At 43.6% G+C, this 26647-nt stretch overlaps 1 protein-coding gene across 5 annotated transcripts in view; it reads right to left on the bottom strand.

The window, feature by feature from the left end:
• Window positions 1-1833: 1833 nt before the first annotated feature.
• Window positions 1834-26647, bottom strand: part of Fam107b (family with sequence similarity 107 member B) — a 218115-nt gene continuing 193301 nt past the window's right edge. For 3 of the 5 annotated variants that reach the window (XM_038333378.1, XM_038333382.1, XM_038333380.1), the window contains 3 exons: window positions 11602-11785; window positions 5340-5490; window positions 1834-4466 (listed from right to left, as the gene is read on the bottom strand). In XM_038333378.1, the coding sequence (XP_038189306.1) occupies window positions 4368-4466; window positions 5340-5490; window positions 11602-11785 (434 nt within the window). In that variant the 3' untranslated portion in view covers window positions 1834-4367. Of the gene's footprint in view, window positions 4467-5339; window positions 5491-11601; window positions 11786-13796; window positions 13951-14115; window positions 14232-26647 lie in introns of those variants that run through there. The other 2 variants (XM_038333383.1, XM_038333381.1) reach the window with 2 other exon arrangements.

Here is a 26647-nt window from a genome sequence, read left to right as displayed (position 1 = left end):
CAGCCAAAAATGCAGATCTTGCTCCTTCAGTTAGTCCAAGTCTTGATTGGATAAATTATACTGACATTTGAGGAGGATATGAAAATAAATATGGTCATACTAGAGGGAAATTTTAAACACGAAAATAGAAATGTGTCTAATTTTTTTCTTTGCAGGTGTATGTGTAGGAAATTTTAAACACGAAAATAGAAATGTGTCGAATTTTTTTCTTTGCAGGTGTATGTGTATGGTGAGTACATCTTTGTGTGTGCACATGTGTATACGGGTCACATTTACATGTGGAGGTTAGAGGTTAATGTATCTTCATTGATTGTTTGCCTTATGTATTGAAGCAGAGTTCTGAAATCGAACCCAGGGCTTGCCAATTTAGCTAGTCTAGTTAGCCAACTTGCTTGAAGATCGTATCTCTATCTCTTAAGTGCTTGGGTTAAAGGTGGGCTGCCATGCCCAAGTGCCATTTGGGCCAAGTGGCATCTAAGTGGGTGCTGAGTATCTAAGTTAGTTATTCCAAGGGGGCAGCTATCACTCAGATCTTTTGTGGAATGCATCTTCTGCGCTAGTTTTAGAGTCCATAGGATAACCTCAGAAAGAACAAATCTTTAAGAGACTTTACAGTGTTCCACTCCACCAACTGAACTATCCAAGAGAGTTCTAGTAGACTTTAAGATCAAGAGTCCAAAGATACTAAAAGTTGAGTAAGTGGTCAAAATTTATAATTAGACAGTAAAAAGTATGCTGCGTAGCTAAATTGTCCAGAATGCCTTCCCTCCTGAAGGCATGTTCATGCTAAAAAAAAAAAAGACTTTCATTTATTCTCTTTGTGTGGATTGAACTCAGAGCCCTAATGCAAGCTACACAGGTAGAACATCTTGCAGGCTTTTAAAATATTTATAATATCTAATACAATATAACTATTATGTAAATTAATTAAATAGCAGTATTTTTATTGATAAAATAAGAAAAATACACATGTTCAGTTCATACACAATTTCTCCTCCCTGCCTCCTCTTTCCCTCTGTACCCTTCTGTCCCCAGTAATCCCCTCTCCCTTTTCATATCTCCAGCATTCTGCTGTCTTCTTCACACTGCTACTTAGACTCACACACCCCATGTAAGACCTAGGAAGTAAACAAAACCCGTTTTCTCTCTAAAGTTGTAAATGCAGCTTTTATGAGTTCTTATGTGTAATGGCGTTCAGTGATGTTCTCTGTTGACTGACCATTCCTGTAAGAAACCCCGACAACCTCCCTGGTTCACTGAGCCAGACATGGGGACAACTGTTTCTTCAGTATATCCTCAGTGTCCCTTCTGTGGGGAACAGACATTCATTTCCATCTCTGCAGTAAGGCATAACTGTCAAGGAGGGAGATTTGAACCTCCCAAGTATTCTAACCAATAGTATAATACAGCCATGTGTATAGAGTGCTCCCGACTCACTTCTTCGAGGGTAGTGTGCATGTAACTGAGTAAGCAAAACAACAACAAAAAGCAGAATTACTAAAAACCGTACTATTAGCAAGCACTAAAAGTCTTCCACTGTTTTACTGAACTCCTTAAAATTCAGACTATTTGTTACCTGAAAGACCACCAGTTGCAATAATGCCCTATGCTTTATGCAAAAGCAACATTTAGAACCACTGATATCTTAGGATGAAATTATCTGCCATATAAGTTTTCAGACTCAAAAGGCACACAGAGAGAAGACATACCTGTTGTCAGAGAGAACTGGCACCCGGGGAGACTTGGAAGCTACCTTTTAATCGCTGAACTGAACAATACTCCCCCTCTCCCGGGACTACAAGTCCACCTTAAACAATGAGACAGACACGGCTGTGTGGTCCAAGCATTGGTGATTTTTATTAAGAATAACTTTGGTTCTAAGAATTCCACCCTTGATTCTGTAATACTTTCCATTAAAAAAACAATTATACAAGAGCAAATACAAAAAATATTAAATTATGAAAACAAATCCATTAAGGCTCCCTTTATATATATTATGTACACTCAAACAGGTCAAGATTCTCAGAGTAGAAGAATAAAGTTGACTGTTATAGCTTAGAAAGCAAACTATTTTACTAGCAGGAGACTAGAAAACACAGATCTATTTTACGAAAACTACAGAGTGGAAAAATGGAGCCTTTTCCCCCCTAAAAGTGGCTCAAAGCACAACACTGCTCAGATGTTGACAAGTTCTCGGGGTTTGGACTACACAGTGTTAGGAGCAAGGAAAGAGCGATGGCATTTTAAAATGCAGACTCTGACAAGCCTCACTACCTGTGTGCCCCAGGACCCAGCAGAAGCCATCACTTCGTGCTATTTACTTTTACAAGTCCTCTTTTGGCCAGACCCTGTAGCACTAACCACCAAGGAAGATCACAGGTCTGAGTGCAACCAGGAAAGAAATGTGGTTGTGAATGAGTCCCTTGGGTTTAGAAACAGAATCGGCCCAGTTCCTAATGAGCTAGTGAGGGCCCTCAAAGATCCTATCACACAGTGGAACTGTTCTCAGGATACACATCTCAAGAGCTAACTTCCAGTTAGATAAAAAGGACTGAGCCAGTCCCAAATTTTCACCCTAACATCTGACATCATTACTCCACACACACAAAGAAAGAATAATCAATGTGCACTGGAGATTTTTTTTCCCCAACAGTCAGGAATGAACTTTCTTTTATCAAAAAGAAGGATGACGAAGTTGTCATCCAGTCTTCAAAGGCAAACAATTTTATCTTCAGCATCTCATATTTTATTTAGATAACACTTGCTGATAAGTCTAAGAATCCATTTTTGCTGTAATCAACTCTCAAGTTTCTCTACCTAGCAGTGAATTATCACCCATCTATTTCTTAATCAAACTTGGATGGAGCTTGGGCCTGTTAACTACCTAACCGGAGTGCTCCCAGTGAAAGCGAGTGTCTAGTGTGCTAATCAAGGATTCCAAAGCACTACACCCAGCATTCTGTGCATCATGAAAGGAAATAGAAGTCTTCAGTGTAGAAATTACTGGTTAAATCATTTCTAGGGAGAAGCACTAAATATAAAAAAAATCCCATGCCTGCAGTATAAAATATATTTTTGCATGGGAACTTTCATATCATTTCTAACTTAGATGTCTCTTTGAACAGCATGCTAGCTAGCATGAGGAAACTGAGCAGCTCTGCCCGGCCCCTCAGCTTTTCCTGAGAGATGAAGCACAGTAGTCAAGACCGTCCCTATCAACAGCATCATGCTGAGAGAGCGCCAGATAGTCGTTCTTCACAAGAAACACAAGTGGAAAGAAACACGTGATCCCTCATGAGAAATGTTTAAAGCTAAGAATCAAAGACACTCAAAATGTAGAAAGTATAAAGTCTTCCACTAAACCCTCCTAGAAATGGATCTCTATTTGTATCACATTCAGTAACTAATGGCCTCGTCACCCAGTCCTCATGGACAACCCTCTATACTGCTCTCAGGAAAACTCAAAAGATCCGGCCTCACTATGGGACACAGAGGCTGAGTTATGCACTCTAGTTTAATCCTCCAAAGAACTAAGGAATTGCTTCATCTAAAAAGACGAGTTGAGCAAGAAATGACAAACTAAAACTGAAGAGAAAGCCTATGGTCATCAAAACAATAAAGGAACAGTCACGATGTGCCTTCTTGGAAGTGGAAAGGCAGCATGTGGCATATCATACTGAGAACCTAGAAAAATTATACCAAGTTCGTGATGGGCGTTGACATGTCAACACTTCTTATCCTATTTCTGAATTTCACTGTCAACCAAGGAAACAGGTATGGTTAAACATAAATGTTAAAGACTAACATTTTCCATTCTTAATTTGTATTGTGAGGGGGGTATACATTAAACAAGAAAATTCTGGGTTCTCAAAATGAAATACAAATACTGGACATGACAGATGAAAAGCATTTTGATGCAATCAAAATGATCTCACAGTTAACCAAAGGAAGGATTCCACACAATTTCTTTAGTTTTGGAAAGAACAAGGCTCTGTGTCCCACTAAATTTGGAATGGAAAAAAAAGCTGAGTAGCATAACCCTCAAGTGTTATTCCAGTGTCCACTTTCTAGTTCGCTTGCTTTTGTGTTTTGCTTTGTCTAGAGTCTCTAACCACAGGTCCATGATAACACATGTGTTATGTGCTGGTCAATGTTGTTCATTTGGCGAGTGGGAATAGCAACCGTCAAAGACGATTCATCTAGCATGATATGATGGCGAATCAAACCCGATCCTTTTTGATAGTCAAAATTCTCAGCTGTCTGGGTTCTCTTCCTCAGGACTCTGGCCCAAGACAAGCGCTGCAGAGGTACCTAGACATGGCTCCTATAGCGATGGTGGGGACACGCCAGGCCACAGGCAGCTGGGCCTAGGACTCCTGGCCTGTCCTCCTGAGATTGCCTTTCACCTTCACAAACTCCGGGGCGTTTTCTTGCTCTTCTTGCAATTTCTGCTTTTCCAGTTCAAGCTAAATACATTAAAAAAAAAGTGATTTATATACTGGGAGGCTTTTAAAAAGAATCCCAACTTTCAGGAAAAGATGTGTGTGTGTGTGTGCATATATATATATATATATATATATATATATATATATATATATATAATCTTTAGAAATTTTAATCTGTGCAGAAGCATGAGCCCTGTTTGTTGCCACAAACCATATCAAGAGGTCACAGGAATCAAAAGAACATCCTAGACTCAGCAAACAGTTGCCCTGGAGTCTTTCTCAGAGAAATTACAATAAGTTAGCTCAACACTAATTTTAGGTGCATGTGTATGTATGTGCATTTGTGTGTGTCTGTGTGTTATGTTATATGCATGCCTGTGAGCATGTATGTTCACATGAGCACATGTGTGCAGGGCTGTGAAAAGCTGAGGTTCATCTGGATAGTCTTCTTCAGTCACTACCCACCATATTCTTCTGAGGCAGGGTCTCTCAGTTGAACTGATGCTGGTTAGCATGACTAGTCTACTTAGCTGGCTTGGTCTAGGATCCCTTGTCTACTTGCAAGTCCTGGAATTACAGGGTGGCTGCCACAACACATCCACCCTACACTTACATAGATTCTGGGGATCTGAATTCAGATCCTGTTGCTAGCAAATGCTTTAGGCACTGAACATTCTTCCCACCCCTCTGGTTTGCTTTGGCCTCTAGTGACTCTTTCAGGTTTCTAACAGAAATTGAGTGTCTGCCTTTAACGGGATTTATGCCTTCCACTGTATTTGCTCCTTGTTTTTCTCTCAGGGTACACACATGCACATCTGGCCTGCTGGAATTCTGCTTGCCTGGAGTCCAACAACCTAAACCCTCAGAACTAGACTGTTTTCATCCAAGCTTTACCTGCTCCAACTTCTGCTGCCGCTTTAATAGTTCTATTTCCAGATCGGACTTTTTCTTCTGTGCTTCTTCCTCCTTCTGTTTTATCACTTGGTCCCGTTTTCTCCTCTCCATCACCTTCTGCAATTCTGGTTTATTCTGAGGGGCAAGACCCCTGCGGAAAAAAAGAAGAGGAGGAGGAGGAGGAAGAGGAGGAAGAAAGGAAGGGAGGGAGGGAGGGAGGGACGGAGGGAGAGAGGGAGGGAAGGAGGGAGGGAAAGAAAGAAAAGATGGAAAAAACTGTTAGCTTAATCTTTCAGGAAAAGAAACGTAAACACAGCCACACATGACACAACAAACCAGTCTATATTTCACACTTCCTAGAAAACCACACACACACACACACACACACACACACACACACACACACACACATGATTCTGGCATCTCTCTTACCTAGATATTTTTTTAATCACAATAAAAATTTTGAAGTTGTTTAGAGAATGAGGATTTGGTATATTCCACCTCTGATAATAAAGGATACACTGTTAACATACACATCTCTTCTTTCCCTATCTTCCCTAGCAGGTGATTGGTTAGGCGAAATTGCTTACATTCTAATGAAAGGAGGGAGATTACTTTTATTATTTTATGGTCTATTTCACAATTACCAAGAATGAACAGGAACAAAACTGCACACAGGGTGTGAAGGAAATTAATCATTAATCAGCATAATCAAAGTCCATATGAGTTCCGAGTATCACCTAATCAGGTGGGTGTGAAGGCATACTGTAATTTCAGCATATAGAGAGGTCAGAGCAGGATACTAGCCTGGGTTACATAATAAACACTGTTTCAAAAAAATCCAAAAGTATCATAAAGGAATAATGAATTAAGATTTCCTCAGTTTTGTGAATAATAAGGTCTAAGTATGAAACTATAGACAAAATTAAATTTTAGGACTAAGAATTTAATTATATGAATAATTTAAATTTCAGACATCTCCCTATATTTCACTAGAAAAAATAACTCCAATTATTAATAATTTTTTTCTGAGTTATACCAAAGTTGCAGCGCAAACTTTGATGTATGATTCATTAAGCTGATATCCATTGTAATACAGAAATGGGCTTAGCTATGTTATTCATTTTCTGCTCAAAAACTTTACAAAATGGAGATGGTAAGATAAAATATTTAGTGACAGAAAATATTAGAAAAATGGTCCTTCTGTGATAAGTCAAGAAGTCATATATATATGTGTGTGTGTGTGTATATATATATATATATAGCTTAAATTTTATGCCAGCACATCATTTAACTTTTTTCATTTTTAAAATTTTTTTCATTTAACTTTCTATGTCGATGACAAAGTGAAGAACCACCTGTAGCCTTGCTAAATCCCCAGAACAGACTTCAGATTTGATGTCAAGACTAAAATTTGCCTCTCTGAAGTTTGGAAATCAACCCTTCAGCCCTAGAAAGGAAACGGTGGGCTCTCCTCATGAGCTCTGACATCTATACGAACAAGAATGTCCAACCCCGTCAAGACTGACCAGTGATCAAGGACTGACCAGAGACCAAGTTCCTGGTAGCCAAGTCTCTTGTCAACCCTAAAATGGCTCCCTTAATTAAGGTATCTTCTTCCCTGCTCCCATATCTACCCTTTCTCCATCTCAACCATCCCACTCCCTCAAGCTCTCCCCAATTCTCCCCTGATCTAATGGGAGCTCACCAAAGCCAGCTAGACTGGGACTGAACGAGCATGGGGTCAAACTGGACCCTCTAAATGTGGCTGACAATGGGGACTGACTGAGAAGCCAATGATAATGGCACTGGGATTTGTCTCTACTGCATGTACTGGCTTTTTGGGATCCTAGTCTGTTTGGATGCTCACCTTCCTAGACTTGGATGGAGGGGGAAGGGCCTTGGACTTCCCACAGGGCAGGGTACCCTGCCCTCTCTTAGGACTGGAGGGGGAAGGAGGAGGGTAAGTGGGGGAGTGGGAGGGAAATGGGAGGAGGGGAGGAAGTGGAAATTTTGAATGGTTTTATAAAGCAATAAAAATTTAAAAATTATTACATATACTTGTTTCTTTTTCTGTATGTATATGTGTGTGCTCACACATGCCATAGTATGCATGTGAAGGTCAAAGCACAACTTGCTGGACTCATCTTTCTCCTGCTATGTGTGTGTGCATTGAGGACTAACTTGGGTCATCAGGCTTGACAGCAAGCATCCTTCCCCACTGAGCCAGCTCACTGACCCTGTGAGGCATTTTTAAGGCAGTTCTCCGCCCCGGTGACAGCCTCCCTACCAGAGCTGATGGCTCCTGCCCCAGGAACGCTCTATAAGCACTTCTCTCCTTCTGGGTCAGGGGATTGTGACTTTGTTGGTTTTGGTGCCAGCACAAGCAAGCCAGCTGCTGGTATAAAATTCCCAAAGAAAATAGTGGGGGAGGGGGTCACTGAGTTAAATTCTAAGAAGCATTTTAGATGAAAAGTTAATGAAATTTGTGAAAAAGAAGATAAAGCCACAGTCCATCCTAATTTTACTGAATACACATTTTCTAGATTACAGGTTACAAACTACTCTGCCAAAATATTATTAGCAGCCTGGATGATACTGATGCTAAGTAGAGGACTCAGAGCAACCAGACCTGTCTGTCTCTCTTTTTTAAACATTATTCTTTGTTGATTCTTTGAGAATTTTATACCATGCACCCCAATCCCACTCACCTCCCAGCCCCTCCTTATCCACCCATCTCACTCCTGCAGCATGTTCCCCCAAATTAATTAATAACAAACAAACAAGCAAACAAACCACCTCATTCCTCCGTCTTTCCATCACCTCTTCATTCATCCCATTGGCATCAGGAACTGTGGTGTGTCATGCACTATACACTTTCCAATCAGCCCCACCCGCTAAATGTTCATTGTAATGAGTCATGGGTCTGGTTCAAGTCCTCTGACACACCGTCATCACTGAGCCCTCACCGAAACTCCGCTCAGATATCCTGTGGCTATTGTTCTGCAGGGCTAGTTTCTTCACGTACTCCAGCAGGTCCTACATGGGGTAGATGATATGGTGGGCCAACCCAAGGCCCAGGATGTGGATCTGGGTGGTAGCTGAGCTCGTCGGTCTGGGCCACTGGAAGTGCTCCCTCAGGTAAGGGGCAGAGCCAGTTCTCCTACCTCCATGCTATAGGGCCAGCTCTCCCAGTCCCATGGTAAGGGATGGGGCCAGTTTTCACGCTGCAGTAGGGCCAGCTACTATCCCAGGGTCAGTGAGGAGCAGGGCAGCTCCACACGGCCCTTGGAGTCCAACATTCATGGATCCTATGATCTCCTGTAGTAACACGGGCTATGAACATCATCACAGACCCCAGCTGCAGCAGGAACACGGGCTCAGACATGACCCTTGGCAGCAGTTCAGGCCTGGATGTAACCATGGCCCTGGTGGCAGCACAGGCCACCCAAATCAGTACGGCCCCAGCAGTAGCACGACCCCAGGACACCAACATGGTCTCAGGTGGCTGTCTAGACCCTGAGCAAAGACCCTGGTGGCCACAGGAGTTACAGACATCTGATGATCTTATAGACTTGCTGATGCTGGGCCACAGATCCAGACATGGTCCATGGCAACAGCCTGTACTGCCATCCAGATCAGCATGGCCCTCAGACGGTAACAGAGCCACAGACTACAGCCCAGACCTCAGGCATTCGTGTAGCCTTTGGTGATACTATGAGCAACAGCTATCTATACAGAGCCTGCTGGGGTAGGACCATGGACCCAGACACGGTCCTTGGTAGGAGTGCAGGCCATTCAAGTTGTCATAGCCCCCATGGCAGCATGACCCTCAGGCACCAACAAAGCCCCAGGTTGTGGTCCAGACCTATGACACTGGCATAGCCTTCGATGGTACCATGAAAGCCACTGACCCAGACATGGCTCTCAGCAGCAGCCCTGGCCCGCCTGACACCATGACCTCAAGTGACAGCGCAGGCCACCAAAATCAGCATGGCCCCAGTGGCAGCATGGCCCTTGGCTACCAACATGGCCACCAGGTCGTGGCCTAGACCTGGGCATCAGTGTGACCTTTGGTAGCAGTGCAATGTGGAAAGGTCATGGGCTTTGAGTTTCGAGAGAAACGGTGTGAGCATAGTTCACTGTTTAATCTGAACTGTCTTGAGATACTGGCCAAGCTGCCTCTCTTGAGATGTGTTCCTTAATCTATATAGTGAAGAAAAAGAAAGCCTTCAATGGAAAACTGATTAATAATAATATCCATTAAAATAAGTACATATGAGTGATAAAATGGACCCCATCCACCTTCCCTATTCATGTGACACCACACATACACACTGCTGATTCCTTGAATGGACCCCATCCACCTTCCCTATTCATGTGACACCACCACACATACACACTGCTGATTCCTTGAAAGACTCTGATGACTCAAAGTGCATTTAATAGTTGGGGGGGCATTTTTCAAATTAAAAAAAGAATGTATTTCTCCTTCTGTTGAAGATACAGCAGGGTTTTCAATGTAAAAATCTTACATTATTAGGCAATACATAACTGGTTTTACGATAAAAATTTGTATATTAGCTTTTATTTATCTTCTATTTCATATATTCTTTAGATACCGTGGATTTTTTTTATTTCTAAATTTCAGTGCCAAATAACAGCTTGATATATGTAACACATATGTTCTGTTTGGTTCACAGAAAATCAGTCTTGATTACTGGCTCACGATGTGATGAAAGCCTGTTCTCAATACAAATATTTTACCTTATCCCTTCCATGTGAATTAGAGAAACTCAGAAAGCCCAACTAAGGGCTAAGGACTCTCTCAAGATCACAAAAGGGTTTTGAAATAAAAGGGGAGAGAAATAAAAGACTCCAGCTGTTTATAGAGATTAAGCCGATACTATAAATTAGAAAAAGAAGCAAGCAAATGAGAGGAAATCAAGCAATTAATGTAAGTCAAACATGGGAGACTTGATCTTTGCATAGCTACACATTTTAATCCCCCAAATCAGCCTGTGTTGAACTTGCTTTGAGCATCTTTCTTTGGAGCTACTTGTAGATCTTTTCATGAAGGCTTAGCAGAGTGACAGGGGATGAGTAACCTACAATCTCACAAATCTGAAAACAATCTTATGTAAAGCTTACTCATTCTTCAATAAAGTGACCCTGCATCTTTAACTGTCCCTGCGCACCGTTCTATTCTAACGCCACTTAAAAAGCAGAGGACCTTGGCTGGAAAGATGACTTGGTGGGTAGACGGACTGCTGTGTAGGCATTAAGTACTTTAGTTTGAATTCCCCAGAATTCACAATTTAAAAAAAAAAATCCCCAGTCGCAGTAGCAAGCACCTGTAACCTCAGTTCTAGGATGTGGAGAGATATGGAGACAGAAGGGTCCTGAGAGCTTGCTGGCTAGCCAGTACACCAACCAGAAAGCTCCAGATTGAGTGAGACACCTTGTTTAAAGCAGGAAAATGTGGGAAAGCCCTGATGTCAACCTCATCTCTCCACATGCCTTCCCACACACTACACATAACACGCAATAATAAACAAACATATAGCGGGATCCAGTCCCAGAATCCAGAGGCATTCAGGCCAAGATGGAAGTAACAAACAGTCTGCAAAGGAAGACTAGAGGTATTTCGCTTCCCTCTAAAAATTCAAGAGAAGGAGGAAAATGATGTAAACCTACATAAAAGAAACCAATAAAGACACGAAGACGAATACTCTTATCTGTTAAGTCTAGGAAGTCTCTGCAACTAGGAAACACTAGCACGTACACAATGTAAATCTGATTCCTACACTTTCCAAAATGTCAGAGACTTAAAATTATAAAACATTTCTCTTCTGCTTAGGACACTCTCTCCCACCCTGTTTGAAAATAGCATGCTTGGGCTCAGCAAATGAAGGGACTTGCTGCCAAGTTCTACACCCTGAGTTCGATCCCTAGGACTCACACGGGGGAAGGAGAGGTGTCTCCAAGTTATCCTCCATATGCACGAACACAAGCACAAAGAAAATAAATAATAATGCTCCTTAAAATATGCCTACCTTTGGAAAGGGACAGTGTAAAACCCCAGCAGTGGCAGCCACACCTGCAGAAGCTTTGTGGAGAGACAGCTCTGGGATATTCATTAAAAGGATGCCTTTAAAATGGCAGACAAGCAAAATATCCCTTGAAGCCTTTGTAAACACAATTAAAACCTGATTACCTTAAAAACTCTTGGGAGAAAACAATGCTCATGAAACTGTCATACCTTTTTTGATTCATAAGGAGCTCTCTGTGGAGGTCTTGATGTTTTCGGGATGTTTTGACGGGGTTGATTAGTTTCTGGGGCTTAATTAGTTCAGGATTGTCATCCTCTATGTAGTCCGGCTCAGCCATGATGCTTCTTGGAATGAGATAGAAGTCTTTGGGGTCAGCGTCCTCAAGCGGGCTGTCTGAAACACAAAGAGAAGGTACATTTATTTGATGCTCAGGCCCTAAAAGCTGTGCCCAGTCTGTCATACTAGGACATGCTGTCCTCCGGTGTCTATTTCAGGGACATCATCAATTAAGCCTAAGGATTAGAAAGCAACAGGGCAAAATAAAACCTCACTTCTCTGACCTCACTCCTCTCCATGCTAATCACACTCCGAGTTCTAGTCACATAAGACACTTTCTGCCACCATATCGCAAAGCAAGCTCACAAGAAACACTTGGGTACCAGCTCTTTCCTTAACCCCAGCAAATGAATCCGCACTATCCGAGCCTGCAAGGAGAAAAAGCTTCTAGCACTCACATGGCTAACAGGCAGCCTGTTCCCTTCCATCCACTCATCTATTCTGAGGGAAAGCTAGGAAGGGAAGGCAGGTGACCTTGCAGCAAGATCCCTTTGGGGACCTATAGAGAACAGCAGAACAACATGCTGGCATACTTGAGCAGAGCCACTGAACTGCTGGCCTGAGGCTTTCCTCCCTGGCTCTCTCCAGGCCTTGCTGGAGCTGTCCACTCTATGGCTCCAGTGTTTGCACCCCCTTCATGGAGAGGCATCTGTCTCTCCTTTCTTAGACACCTGTAACTATACAGGGCTGTGTGCAACATGTAGTGGGTGTTGTGACTACTAGTTCATGACAGACGACAAATCCTACTGGGGGCTGGAGCAAGAGGACCAGGACTGGCTGCACAGCAGAAGCCAGGCCCAGGCAGGCATCAGTGAAAGCCTGCCATGCATGCCAAATACATTCCTTGGTGCTGACCCCATCCCTGCTCCCTGCCCTCAGAATAAACCAGATGAATATTTCATAATAATTAACAGGAGATTTGTGCTCGCCTATCCCAGTTCAGTGACTTTGATTTTCAAACTCAAAATCAGATAAGGACCGGGCTACAACTGAGTATCCCAACCTTACCTTCTCTGGAAAGCACACGGTGATAACTACTAACTCCAATTATTTACTACTTACCACTGGGTCAGAGAACAGCGAATATGTGGGAAGAAGAGCCACACCTAAATGGTTCATATCCAGCACTACCACCTTCTTGACATACACACCATGACACACATCCAAACACAGGGTAATCACAAGTTTCTGTCCATTCTCTGCAAGCACAAGGGCCACCTCTCCTCCAGTTCCAATCCCCAGTCCCTCCAGGTACATGGAAGATGGTGAATTAACACTGAATATATGGAAATTTGTACAACAAAGAATGAAAAGAGCTCTTCCGTGAACGAGCTCTTAGCTAGTCCAATGTCAGCTTCTACTTTTACTTCTGCCGTGAAGCCACCGAGCAGAGATGGTTAAGGGAGGAGTGGGCTAAGTGCAGGTGGAGAGAGGAGAGAATGCAGGCATCTATCCGCAGACTCCAGGGTAGACACTGGAGGAGAGCAAACATATGCAGTGACAATCAAAGCAGGAGTCTGAGTTTCAGAGCTTGTCCCCCTGACACCTGCACTGTCACCAGTGGGCTAGGTACTGAGCACCGCAGCCAAAACTAGGCAAAGTGACAGCCAGCGACCACCAGCGCCTCAGGAACAGCACGTGCAAGTGCAGGGCCACATCACCCTCCAATTGCCCTAGATACGAAAGACTCAGGCTCTTCGACAGAGGAACAAAACTTAATGTCTTGTTAGTGCTTATACTGCTAGTGACATAAAGCTAAAAACAAATTGCAAGCCCATTATTCTCAAAACCTAGGTATGCCAAACTGCAACACCTAATATTTGTTTAAGGCACGTGCTGCGAAAAGACCCAAAAATTAACATGAAAATAAATATATTAGACACCCATAGAATAAGTCAACTAAAATAGAAAATTAACTATAGCTGCATCAATTTAAATATCTGAGGTAACATTGCATTTAATATTAAGGCTCAAAGCTACCAAATGAGGAAAACATAAAAAAGAACCCACACATTCCCTAGGTGCTGAGAGAACTCCTGCAACCTTAACCAGATAGAGAAATACAGACCTTGTATATAGGGAGTGAGGGAGCCCATCATAGCCAGCCTGACTTTTAGCAACCGCTGCTCCCGGGAAATGTGACCCTGTGCTTGAAATCTCAAATGCACAGCTCTACAGTCCTGACCTGTCTAAAAGAGCCCAGAGCAGATTCATTCTAGTTAATCAGTAGACAAGCAGGCGACCTGTTTCCATAAAAGGACTTGCTTCTCTAACTCCAAGCCATGACATCCATTCAACACAAGAAGAGACTCCAAAGGTCGAAGTTACAAAGGAAGGAGGGCTGGGATGGACTGAGACAGACAAGGAGAGAATAGGGGCAGCCTCACCTCCAGGTGAGAGGAGACGGGTCGGGACACAGAGTACAGTGGGTGGCCAGCGCAGGTGCTTATGACGTCTCTTTTAGACTTTAGCTTCAGAAGGCCTCTTCCCTGACAGCAACAGTGGGGTGAGATATTCAGGGGGGGCTCCTGCTAAACAGACAAGACCCTGAGGCAGTGGGGTGGAGCTCCATGAGTTCTTCTCTAACCAGAGCAAACACTGTCTTTAATTTTCTCTGTCTTGGAGTAGGGGAGTGGGCACAGGAGCCCCCACTCCAAGTCCCAAGTGTAGACCCTGAGCCTTCTGTGACCCAGGCAGTAGGCGTGTGCAATGAACCTCCTACAAACTCCTGTAGGGGGCTGGAAGGGGGGTGAACTAGCCTGAGGCAGCTTCTCCCTGTGTTGTGGTTGTTCCACAGGGCGGGTGATGCAGGAACTAGATAGAGTCACTTCTTCGCTTCCTGGAGCCACTACAGAGGAAAGAAGCAGCCATCTCAATGGCTTTCCTACCTGACTCTTTCCTCTGTCGGCCATCCTGTTCACAGTCACCCAAGGCCGACAACAGAATTCTGGTCATATGGCAATATGTCTGTCTCGCAGGGCCCGTGCTCTGACTGAAGTGGCACAGGCACTATGTACTGTACCTTCCCTTTCCTTGGCTGTCCTCCACCAGGCAGCCTTGGCCACTGCTGATCCCTCTAGCAGACACGATAGTCCTTTGCTGTTCCATACACCAATCCTCACACCCAGCCATATCTCACTTGGCCTTTTGGATGCAGACACACGTACGTCACTGTTTTCCAGAAAGCTTTTCCTAATTTGCTGACTATAATTAAACTCTGGCCTCCAACAGCTATGGAACCATCTTCCCTCCCTTTTTCTAGTATGCACCAACTATGTATTGCAGAAATATCTGCATGTAACTTTTCATTGCTTTATTGCAAAGACTGTATCTCTTGACATTCTTCAGTCACCTTGGATTTGTTATATGAGTATTCTTAAAAGAAGTAAGACACCAGTAGAGGGAGAAGCCAGGTGGGTTCTTCACTGAGCATCAAGCAACCAGAAGGCGGAGAGAGTAAGAATGTGATAGAAAAGTCTGGAAGTAAAGAGGGGTATTTTCCTTGCATGAAGTATGCTCTTCTATACATTAACACAAGATATCTCATCATACTGATGCTAGTGGCCAGTAACTGGCACCATAAAATCAGGGTTTTTTTTTGTTGTTGTTGTTTGTTGTTGCTGCTGCTGCTGTCTTGTCTATCAAATATGAAGGTCAAGGAAAGAAAAAATCAGTGCTGGCTCAATTAAGGAGAAATAGAATGCGTTGAGATCTAGTCAAGGCTTAATTTCCTGACTTCAGTTCCGCCGCCTGTCTTTGAAAATGAATGAAATAATGTGAAAGGAACCTGTTATCACCTAGATACCCTCTTTCGTCCCTGCCGTGAGGTGTACATGACATTTATATGTGGAGGACAGAGGATAACCTTAGGAGTCATTCCTCAGGAGCTCTTCACCTTGCTTTGATGCAGGGTCTCTCACACAAGACTCACCAATCAGGCTAGGCTGACTGGCCAGTGAACCCCAAGGGATGCCCTATCTCTGCCTCCCACTGCTGGAGTTACTGGTGTACACACACCACTACACCCAACATTCTATGTGTGCTGGGGAGCATGCTCAGGTTCTCATGTTTGACAATAAGCATTTTTAACTATCAAGTGTTTTCCCCAGCCCAACATTCAGTAGCTCTCAGCCCATCATGCTACAAGCACAAGACCCTTCCAGGAAATGGGGTAGAAAGGTCTGTCCTATCACACTATCGAGGATACAGATCTAGACACTATTGAGGGTATCATGGCTCCAGACAATGTCTTTCCGAGTTAAATAATGATTCCCACTAAAAACATTCCCCATGGAGCTAAGAGAAGAGGCTGAGATTCACTATCAGGCTATTCTGGTCCCATCTTTGCACATCTGTACATAAAATAGATAAAATGCAAAGACTAACCTTTATGGTTTGAAAATTAGAATTTACAAATTATGACAGTTTTCATTTGCCTAAATATTAAAAAAATATGATTCTATCTAGAAACCTTTAGACTTGAATCCTAGCTTAAAGAGTTACCTCTTTCATGGCAATGCATATACCAGATGCATACACACATACAGAAGGCACACCAGAGCCAATCGACACCAAGCAACTAAACTTTTGAACTGTAACAACTACTCCCAGAATGCTGAAAGTATCCCAGGCATTCTTTCCGAGAATCTATTCCCCATACTGGCTCTAGAAGATTCTGGCAAGTGCTAGCAACTCTGAGAAACCCAAGATGCCTAAGACTGTAGACTGGCAAACTCAGGCCTGGGTCCGCCTGAAATCCGGAAGGTGCTTCTTGGATCCATGACAGTCTCCTCCCTCTGCCCCCAGATTCCCAGACAGACAGGAAAATGAGTTAGTGTAGGACTCTCCCCAGTGGCACTGGCCTCATCTGCCGACGTCTTGAACAGCCTGGCCTTAAAGTAAACCTAAAAACTCAGTATGGGACCAGGAGCCATCATCTGATACCCAAAGGCATTTGACAAATGCTTGGAGGACCTATGGACACAAACCTGCTGTGTGAACGCTTGGGGAACGACACCCACCCCTCTGGAATTATCTGCGTAAACACAACAGGGTCACTTCTCATATTTTGCCAAGCTCTACTACTTTAGAGGAGCATTCCCAAGTGGCCCATTTAAAGCAGCGACGAAATCTTGACCAATTTACTCTCAGTTGTTGCTGTCCAAATGCACACAATGACGTTCTTGGGAAAATGTCCAAACTCACTTTCTCATCAGTTTTTACACCCCCTCCCCCAATGTATTTTTAAACAAGGCACATACTTTATATTTAGAAGATGGGGAAAGGGGGCGGCACAATGAAGGAAAGCAAGAAACACCCAGAAGTCAGAGCATGTAGCAACAGCCATGATACACTGGGCCAGTGTCAGGCCAACCAGGTGGTGATGGGACAAAGAACACCTGGGCATATACTTACATGTACAGAACAATCAAACGCCTTGTTATTTGCTATCAGAATGGCGTTATCTCAGGAGTGGGTGGTGAAGAGAAGGCTAAGGCAGGGATGAAGTTCTGGGGTATGATGCTCCATGTGCTAATACCAGTTTTGGTTGCACAAGGTGCTCACTCCAAAGATTCATCAAATGGCACTTTCTGGTGCATGCCCTTCTCTGTAGGCATAGTAAACACACTTCAATAAATACAAGTTATATAACATTGCTGTTAAGACTATCAATTAAAAATCACTTTTCTGTTGCAATGCTACTAGAATGTGGCTTTGCCAACAGCAAGATATCTGAGATAAGTTTTGGTGAGGGTCCAGTGTTAATGGTGTACCAGAAGCCAGAGGCCTTGAACCAGACCAACAACTCATTACAATGAACACTTTGCAAATAAAGCTGCTTGGGCAAAAGGACATGCAGCTCCCAAGGCCACGACAACAAATGGATACGTGATGGAATAGTAGGAAAGACATCAGAGCAAAACGATTTTTTGTTTGTTTGGTTTTGGGTTTTTTTATTTTATTGGGGGTGGAGGATGGTCATGGAAGGACTGGGAAATGAATGGGATTGGGGCGGGTGCATGGTATGAAAGTCACAAAAAATCAAAAGCATATAAAAAAAGATTTGGGCCTTGCATCTCATTAGACATGTAGGCATAGTAATCCTATATCTAACCCCAACAGCATAAAACAGAAACATGTTAATACCACAATGTACTGTGGAACACGTGTATTCTGCCTCCAGTCCAGTACCTCTCTACTTCACCCATTCTGCATAAGGTCCCACTAGCTATTTCACAGAACATGCACAGCACGTCCCTCCACAAGTGGACAGAGATAAAGGGCTGGCCTGAGGACCAGCAGTCCTGGACAGGCCCTTACTCAGGTCACTAGTCATGTGACTTTGTTTAAATGGCTTACCCTGCATCTCGGCTTTTTTAACTGGAAATCAGAGCTAACATTCCAATAGCTGTGCACTATTCTAAGCATGAGGAATATGGAGGCAGAACCCATGTACCACCCAACAGTATCCATCCATGCCCAACACACCAGTTCAACAGCTCCTCTCCATCGGAGAAAGTGCTCAGAATGGATGATGACAGAGCCCTACAAGTCTAGTGCAGAAACAGAAGTGAAACTGAGAACCCAAGCTTGGCCTTTGTTCATTTTTTCCCAATCTTGACCCCAGAAGGGTGTGAAAGATAGGGCACCAGAAAGGGAGGAAGTGGAGAGAACAAGAGAATTGCTGATAGGCCAGGCACTGGGTGGATTCCATGCCTGCCAAGGCCTGGGAAACCCCAAATTCCCCAATCTCCTTGATTCGGCCTGATCTCGAACACTGAGTGCCATCTTTCTCATTAGGATTTTTAGTAATCCACCGCATGTAAGTAAATGTCCTGAGCACAATGACATAAATGTGAAAAGTCTTACAGGACCTAGTCCACACATGTAGTTTATTTTTTCTCCCCCATATCTTGTAGAATATGAATTAACCACCAGTTGGTGGAACTCCAAAAAGACCAAAACAGAAACAAGGAAGATCTTCACAGAGGCATTGTTTGTAAAATCTTCAAAGAAACCCTATGCACAGGACACAAGCAGATAAGCAATGAGCTGTCAGCTACTGTAATAGTTTATAGTCTACATTCCATGCCACTGACATCAGACAAAGCTCAATGGCCTGTATATTTAATTAAGATAGAGGCTTGGTGTCATTGTGGATTTCTACTACCATTCAACCATGAGTTATTCAAGTATATACGCTGGCTATAAGAAAGCAAACAGTAGAAGCAAAGGTAAAAATGTGTCAGTGTGGTACCCAGATCCCATTGTGGATTCATCAGAAGATACTGATGCTGCCAATTAGTAAACAACAGTTTGGGTTGCTTTCCATAAACACTAGGAGGGAAAATAACTGTATTCCCTCTGCCTTCTAGCCACTCAACATCCAACACTGCCAGAAACAGTCCCTGTCTAAAGTTGGTCAATTATGTGAGCAAAGCAAAAGACAGCAATTCCTGAACAGGCCAGTTTTGATAAGAAGTTGGATATTCAAACAACTTTAGAAAAGTCTAAAGACAAAATGCAAAGAGACAAAGAAAATAAAAAAGATATCAGTGTTGGATCGAGATGTGGCTCAGAGGCAGGGAGTTTGCCTAAAGACACGGGCTGAATGACACAAGAATAAATACATAAAACCCACCCACATACCAGGCTGGGAGAGAGACAATGTTCAGGAGGTGATTTAGATCCTTCAAGGGCAGAGTTCAGAATGCCCTCCTAGACTAGACTACTACTCTCATTCTTTGAGGTGTGCACGACAGTGGGGGAAAAGGTTCCTTGGCCTGGCAAACAACAGCACACCTGTGTAAGCACTGAACGGGTGACCAGACAGACAGATGGCCCACATGAGGAAGTGGAAACACACAGCACAGGAGAACGAAGATAGCAAGCCAGAGCAAAATACCCGCAGCCTACTCAGCACCCTCTGAGGCTCAAAAGCACAGCCTGGGTTATCAACCCCAGAAATCCATGAGGGATTAGGCCAGCGAATGGCTGAGGACTCCAGAGATATATCACCACGGTGGTGCATCCCCCTCCTAACTGTCCTCTGAGGTGAGGGCTGGCTGTGCCTCGTGGCCAATCAGACACTCTCTCAGATGAAATGTGCTGCGCTCACGACTGTCAAGGTCCATCCACGAGGAATGGGATCCAGAAGGCAGCCAAAGAATCACTAAAGACAACAAATGCTCTTCTTCCTCCACTCAGTGCCGTCACCATCAAGAAACTCACTCAGGACTCACTGGCCTATGGATTTCCTGTGGGTAACATTCTCCTCAGCCTGTCCTCCAACACGGAGCTGTTGTCTATCTGCAGTACTTGGGGTCTGCAACAAAGGTTGTTTTTTTTGCTATATGGCCTTCAGTGACAATGGTGGCCAAGAACAAATCTAGAGCCTTACACCCCCCCATACACACATTTGCATTTGAAGATGCGGCAAACTTTCCCTTCCTGCTGTAGTGTAAGCCATTTTTAAAGCAAGCCTCTGGACCATTGCCATCTTTCCTAGCTTGACTCAAACTCCAACTGTGGACTTCAGCACCCACCTCTAGATAACCGTGCAGCCAAACTTCATTCCATTCTTTATTTATAGCAGTACCAGACACCACCCAGGTGCAAGAGGGAAAGGCCAGCCAGACCTTACCCTACCTGGCTGTTACTGCAGCAACAGCAATCATCCAAAACACGGGCTAACACTGCTGTCTACTGTACACCGTCCACACCAGCCCCCCGTTGGTACAAGTCATCTTGTGCTGTTCTAACTCCCTTATTTCACACCTGTCTCAGACAGTGTCCTCTTGAAGCCTCCATGAAGTCTGAATTCTTTGCCAGAAATGCATTTGGAAGCCATCGTCTTAATCACTTGTTCCTTCTTCATTTCTCACCCCAAGTCTTGCAATCAGCTCCTCTCTGGGCTCCATCATTCCTGACCATCCTTTCTTCTCTTAGACAAATCCAATATGCTAACCTAATCAGATCCAAAGCCCACAAGCTAAGCATCAACTGTCACCTCAGCTGCCTGGTCTCCCTTCTAGGTTTTCCATAGTCAGGTTCTCAGTCATCCTGAATTTCTGGACCCAGTTCTCCTACATTAACAGTGCACATGTGTGTGTGTGTGTGTGCGCGAACACACAAAGTCTCCTCCTCTCTTCTTGTTTTCCTCCCACTTTTGATTCTACCCTCCAGTAAAATGACAACTCATAGGTCAAAGCGTCCGTCTCAGTGAACCACACGGTATTCCTAATGGGCTATCTCCCTCTCATCTGAACTGGTGTGTTAGATGCCCTTGCTCCCAGGGATTTAACGTTCAGACATCCCTCTGTACTGGAAGCTAATTTTTCAGTTAGCATCACCATCTCCACTGTGTCCCTGCAAGGACAGATTCTAATACCACAGCAGAAAGAGACACCCGATTCACTTCCATCCTCAGCTGTCTCACTTCCAAAACAATGCTGCTGGCCGCGAGACCTGCTACGCCTCTGTTCTTACTCCACATCACTTTCTATGGTCCCACGCAGCATGTCACAACGAAGTACTAGGAATGAGTCACCCACTGAGGAGTCTGAACATGCAATGAGCCACTGACCTCACTCAGTTCCATTTTTAGTGATTCTTCCAGTGTCACTTCTTTGTCCCCATGGACATTGTAAATATTTCTTTTAGGATCCTAAAATTAATTCTGAACTTGTCCACATTCCTTGTCCTCAGAAATATCAGTCACACATTGTTCAACTGAATGTGACCAGGTACTGGTCATGCCAAGCCTAGAAGGTGGGCCTTGGGTTTACAAAAGAAGCTGAGAGCCAAGGAGGGCTGATCGGCACACACTGAGCAAGTTCCTCCTCTAATTTGATCTCAGGAACTTGACACAAGTTCTAAACAAGCTATATTTGCTACAGATCTGAACAGAGAAACCAATGTTCATTTTCCCAAGCAACAGCTTATGCTTTCCTCCTTAAGACAGGCTTAATAAAACCCTCACTAAAAAGTCCATACACAGCACTGGGTTGGTGAGATAGACCAGCAGAAAATTGTGTCAGGTGCAAAATAAGTATTTGTATGAATGTTCCCCTGAAATAATTAGTAGTTCATTAATATGCATCACATTAATCTAAACAAGCCTCCAAGCAACTGAAATTCTAATTAATGATCTTGTTAATAATTGATTACCCTATATTCACTGACCTTAAAATGCTTCAGATTGATAAATTATACTATCACATAATAGCTGAGAAATGACCGGCGCATACTTTAGATTCATTTTTCCTTTTGTCCTGTATAAAGTATTTTGAAGAAGTGTGAAGTTCAAGAGCCCTTGGTTCCACTGGTAAAGCCTTCTCTGGTCTAACAGTGTCACCCAGCGGTAGAAGGTACAGTTTGTACTCGGGGCAGCTGGCACTCACACTGGCTCTTATTCCATTACTACAAGGAAAAGAAAACAATGTTTTTAAATTTTGAATTGCAATAAGGAAACTGGCAAGTAAATTCTAAAGCATAATTAGAAGAGATCCTTTCTTTGTCCAAGGCTAATCAGAGGCCTTAGTGAACCACACTGGAGGAAGGACCACCTCTGAGCAAGGCTTCTCTGGGAGAGGCCCAGGAGCAGGAGCATGGCAGGCAGACTTGAGACTAGCCTATAACCTCAGTCCTGCCACCTCAGGGTAAGAGCTCAGTACTTTCTGTAGCACCTAACTCCACTCTAAGGTAGGCTCTTCAGTTCTACAAATTAAGAAGAGAAGAAGGGATGAGGACGGAAAGGAGGAAGAAGACAGGACCTATGAGGTAGCTCTGCAGGTAGAAGCCACACCCTCCACACGTAATAATAAATACATTCTAAAAACGAGTAACAGAAACCTCCCTTGTTTCCATGGTGAACTGCAACTGAAAATAACCAGTTTGCTGGAGCTGTAACTCAGTGGTAAGGCCCTTGTCTGTCATGCTTGAGGTCTCGGGTTTGATCCCCATTATTGAAAACCAAACAAATGAAAAAGCCAAATTTCCTTAACTATACAAAGGTAAGACTGAGCCAGATTACCCTGAGATCCTTTGAGAACTGAACTTCTTGATTAAAGAGGAGCTGAGCTCATCCTCTAACTTATTTTGGCTTAGGACCAAGGGCTTCAGAATTTCCAACAGTAAAAGGAGAATGGTCCCCAAGTGGGCCTCCACTCAGCTCGCTCCCTAGAAACCGTCTCCTACAGACCTGCCCCAAGCAGGCCTTCTGACTGGGTTTCAGCTTCCCACATCTACCTGCCCTCCCTCCATTGTCTAGAAGAGTAAAGTGCTGTGGCCCAAGGCTAGAGAGGGCCACAGGAAACAGAGAGCAGACCACACTTTATTGAATCCAAACTCCAAAACCAGGGCCTCCTAGATCTGAGACTAGCAATGGTTTTAACAGCAGGGACACTGGGGCTAGAGAGAGTTCAGCACTTTACAACAGGCACTGCTCTTCCTGAGGACACAAGCTCCCTTCCCAACATCCACCTGTAGCTCAAGCTCCAGGGGCACCGGATGCCCTCTTCTGGCCTCTGTGGGCACTGCACTCATGTATATCGATATGCATACAGACATACACGCACACTCTCCATTAAAATGAAGCAGAGACCCTGGAATATGAAGCAGTGGCACATTCCCATGCATGCTAAGGAAAGCTGGTCAGCGTTTATGGTTGTTGCGCAGAGTCACCTAAAACATATGTATTACAGCATCACGACTTTCATTCAAGCCTGTGCTGTGTTTTCAGCTTTCTCACTGCTCTGCGGGCCTCCTCACTTGTATGCACCTTCTCCAAAACTCACGGCACTCTCCACCTAATCCCAGACACATTAAAAAATAATAATACAAATTAAAAAGACAGTTTTCCACCTCATTCCCCTGTATTTATAAAGTGTTTACTCTCATAAGCTATTTTTGAGAAGATATATTTTATAACTTCCTTTCTGAAGAATTGTTGGCAGCATGTAGCAAAAGGCCTTAATATTATTAAAGAGGGTAAGCCCAGTTCCAGAAATTTATCTCAAGAAAATAGATGTGCTGACAAAAATATCAGGAGGCTGGAGAGATGGCTTGGGAGTTAAGAGTGTACACTTCTCTTGCAGAGGACCTGAGTTCATTTCCCAGCACCGTGTCTTAAGTGAGTGCTAAACCATTAAGGAGGAGGAAATGAAAATACCCACATTATGGCTCATACTGCCTTTAACTCCACCTCCACGGTGGAGGGATCTGACACCCTCTTCTGGCCTCCATGGGTACCTGCACTCACATGTATACATATATAAAAATAAAACCTTAAAAATAAACAAGAATATTATTTCCAGCATGATCTATGATAGCGAAAAAAGTAGAAAATGATATTTAAATATCTAATAATGAAAAATAATACAAAATAAAATTAGTATCATTGGAATAATGAAAGGAAAAATATTTATGATTCATTAAGTGGGAGAAAAAACACAAAACTAACATACTCTTTGTTTGAGTGCATTTATGTGCATGGAAGCTCAGTACAAAGATCTGCAGTGTCTCAAACCCCAGAGCCAGCAGCTTCAGGACCGCAGGATACTGTCCAACACAATCAGAATCAGAATCTCTGGGGATGTGCCAAACAATTTGCATTTCCATCATTTGCTGGGTGCCTCACAACCTTTGAGGGATAGTAAATGTAATCCTTGCACATATGGAAAAACTGAGGCCCAATGCAGCTTGTGAATAAACTTTCCAAGCTAGTGAGTAATAGTGTCACACAGCTCACTGCACTAATAGTTTGAAATCCTGATCTGTGCTCTTTGCCCTAAATAAGGAACATGAGGCATCTCAGGTATCACTTCATTTCTTTCTTCCCAGTGCTTAGCACTTAGTTATGAAGTTATCAATGGCCACTAATGCTGGCATCCCCATTGATTCACACCCTGATGATTCTCCTGAGCAGCACCTTTGAGGACCACACAGAGAGATTCAGATTAAGTGCATGTTATTAAATCCAAGCCCACGTCATCAGCAACTGAAATCTGCTACCTGCTAGGCCAGCCTACAACCACTGTCCACAAGCCTCAGGGTCTACCACATTTAAAGTTATGCAAGTTTTAACCAGTTTACTTTGTTATTCTGGTTTCTGCATTATTCTTTAATCTGAACACTAATGCAATGCTTAAATATTTATAGCATGCCACTCTGTATTCACAGAAGTCAAGCTGGGAGGGGAAGGGAACCACAATTCATCCTGATGTTTCAAACCCCTGATTAAAGTGACTTTCCCTGGCACTCGTGGTGCAGTTCAGTCATTCCGTTCAGGAAACTAAAAAGGAACGGACTAGGAAGAGGGTAGTTTGGTCATTCCTGAGAGGAAGAAAGCTGCACAGACAGACCAGAAGAAACTTCACTGGACTCGCTGTCAAAATATGCAGAGAATTCATGACTGGGCAGACCAAAGGGATTCAAACAAGAGGATCGATCTTCAAAAGACCTAGTGGTTGCACCTCTGCAGAAGTGACCTGTTCTGCTTCCCTACTGTTACAGAACGAAGCAACCAAGACATAGAGAAGGCAGTACAGTCTGGACAAGGGTCAAGGCCAGCCTTCGGTTCCTATTTCACCCTATTATACTGCCTCACTCACTTCCAATTGCTCTCTCAAGTTTTCCAAATCTATTTTCTCCTGATATGGAGTTATTTTGGCACCATAACTAATACCACCATTATCATGATCAATAATAACTATATGTAATGTTTGAAAATCTATTTAAATTAGAGGTATACTTTAATAACAGCATCACAATTTTACATGCATCTAAGAGCCTGCCAAAGACTGTTCAGAGGGCAATCTCCCACCTTTTCCCTTGAAGTCAAGTAACCACAGCGTTCAGAAACAATGATCTCTCAGGCCCCATCACTTGAGAACTCCACCTCTGCTTTGTGGCTGATCCTACTGGAACCTGGCTTTCCCAAAGCATCAGCCCTCGGGACAAAATGTACATAAACACACTTTTGAAAATAAGGAAAAGGTAAAAATTAGTCCCACTGACACCCAGAGGAAAATGTAGCAGCCTTGGTGACACTGGACCCAGTACATCCTCAGAACATGAGGAACGTGTGGAACAGGTCACCAGTCACACTACTGCTCCGCCCCGAGGGGTGTGGCTGCTGAGGAACTTCATTCTCTGCTTCCTACACAAACATCATGAAGATGCTCCTGTACATCATACCCAGCCCAGGGAGAGCCCAGGTCCCAGTGGCTCCTTCAGATCACCCAGCACAGCAGGAGGTCGGCCCTGCCCTTCCTAGAAAGCTCAGGTTCTTCTGGCCAGGCCGGCCCTGCTGAAGAAAGCCCAGTGACGCCACTCTGGAAGTTCGCATGTGCTCTGGGGGATTTGGCCCATGGTGTTCCTTCCAGCCTTCAGCTCAGTAAGTTACTAGTAAAACGGTGGAGCCGAAAGAGCCTTAAATGAAGTCTGGAACCTAATCCCAAACTTGTCACCTATGCCATCTGTGTCCTTCCTGGTAAAATGACAGCCATTTATTCTACCATGTTCCAACTTTACATCTCAAAATGTGTGCACTTTCAACCACAGTGTGTGCCCTACAGAAGGGATGCGTTCTACCTTCAAACTGGTCAACACTCAAAGGTTCATTTCTCATAATTAGCAAGAAGAAACTTGCATGCCAGAAACAACAGCTGTAATTATGTCTTTTTCTGAATGTCTTAGAATGTGTCATAGTTCTGGGAATGAACAGCGACTATACCTGCTATCTGTTACCACAATGAGAAATTAATATGGAGACTGGGGCAGGTCTTTGTCTGCCTCTTTGGAGGATGCCTGACTTTAACTAAACCCTTGGGAACAGCTATTTACACAGCTCAGGTACATCTAATTAAAGTGTTTTCCCACTTACCTCTCTTCAGCTACCTCATGGGCTCTTCTGTG

Source organism: Arvicola amphibius, chromosome 6, assembly GCF_903992535.2.
Source record: "Arvicola amphibius chromosome 6, mArvAmp1.2, whole genome shotgun sequence".
NCBI classification, from domain to species: Eukaryota; Metazoa; Chordata; class Mammalia; order Rodentia; family Cricetidae; genus Arvicola; species Arvicola amphibius.
Note: the sequence above shows the minus strand (reverse complement) of the source record. Positions and strands in the feature narration are given on the sequence as shown.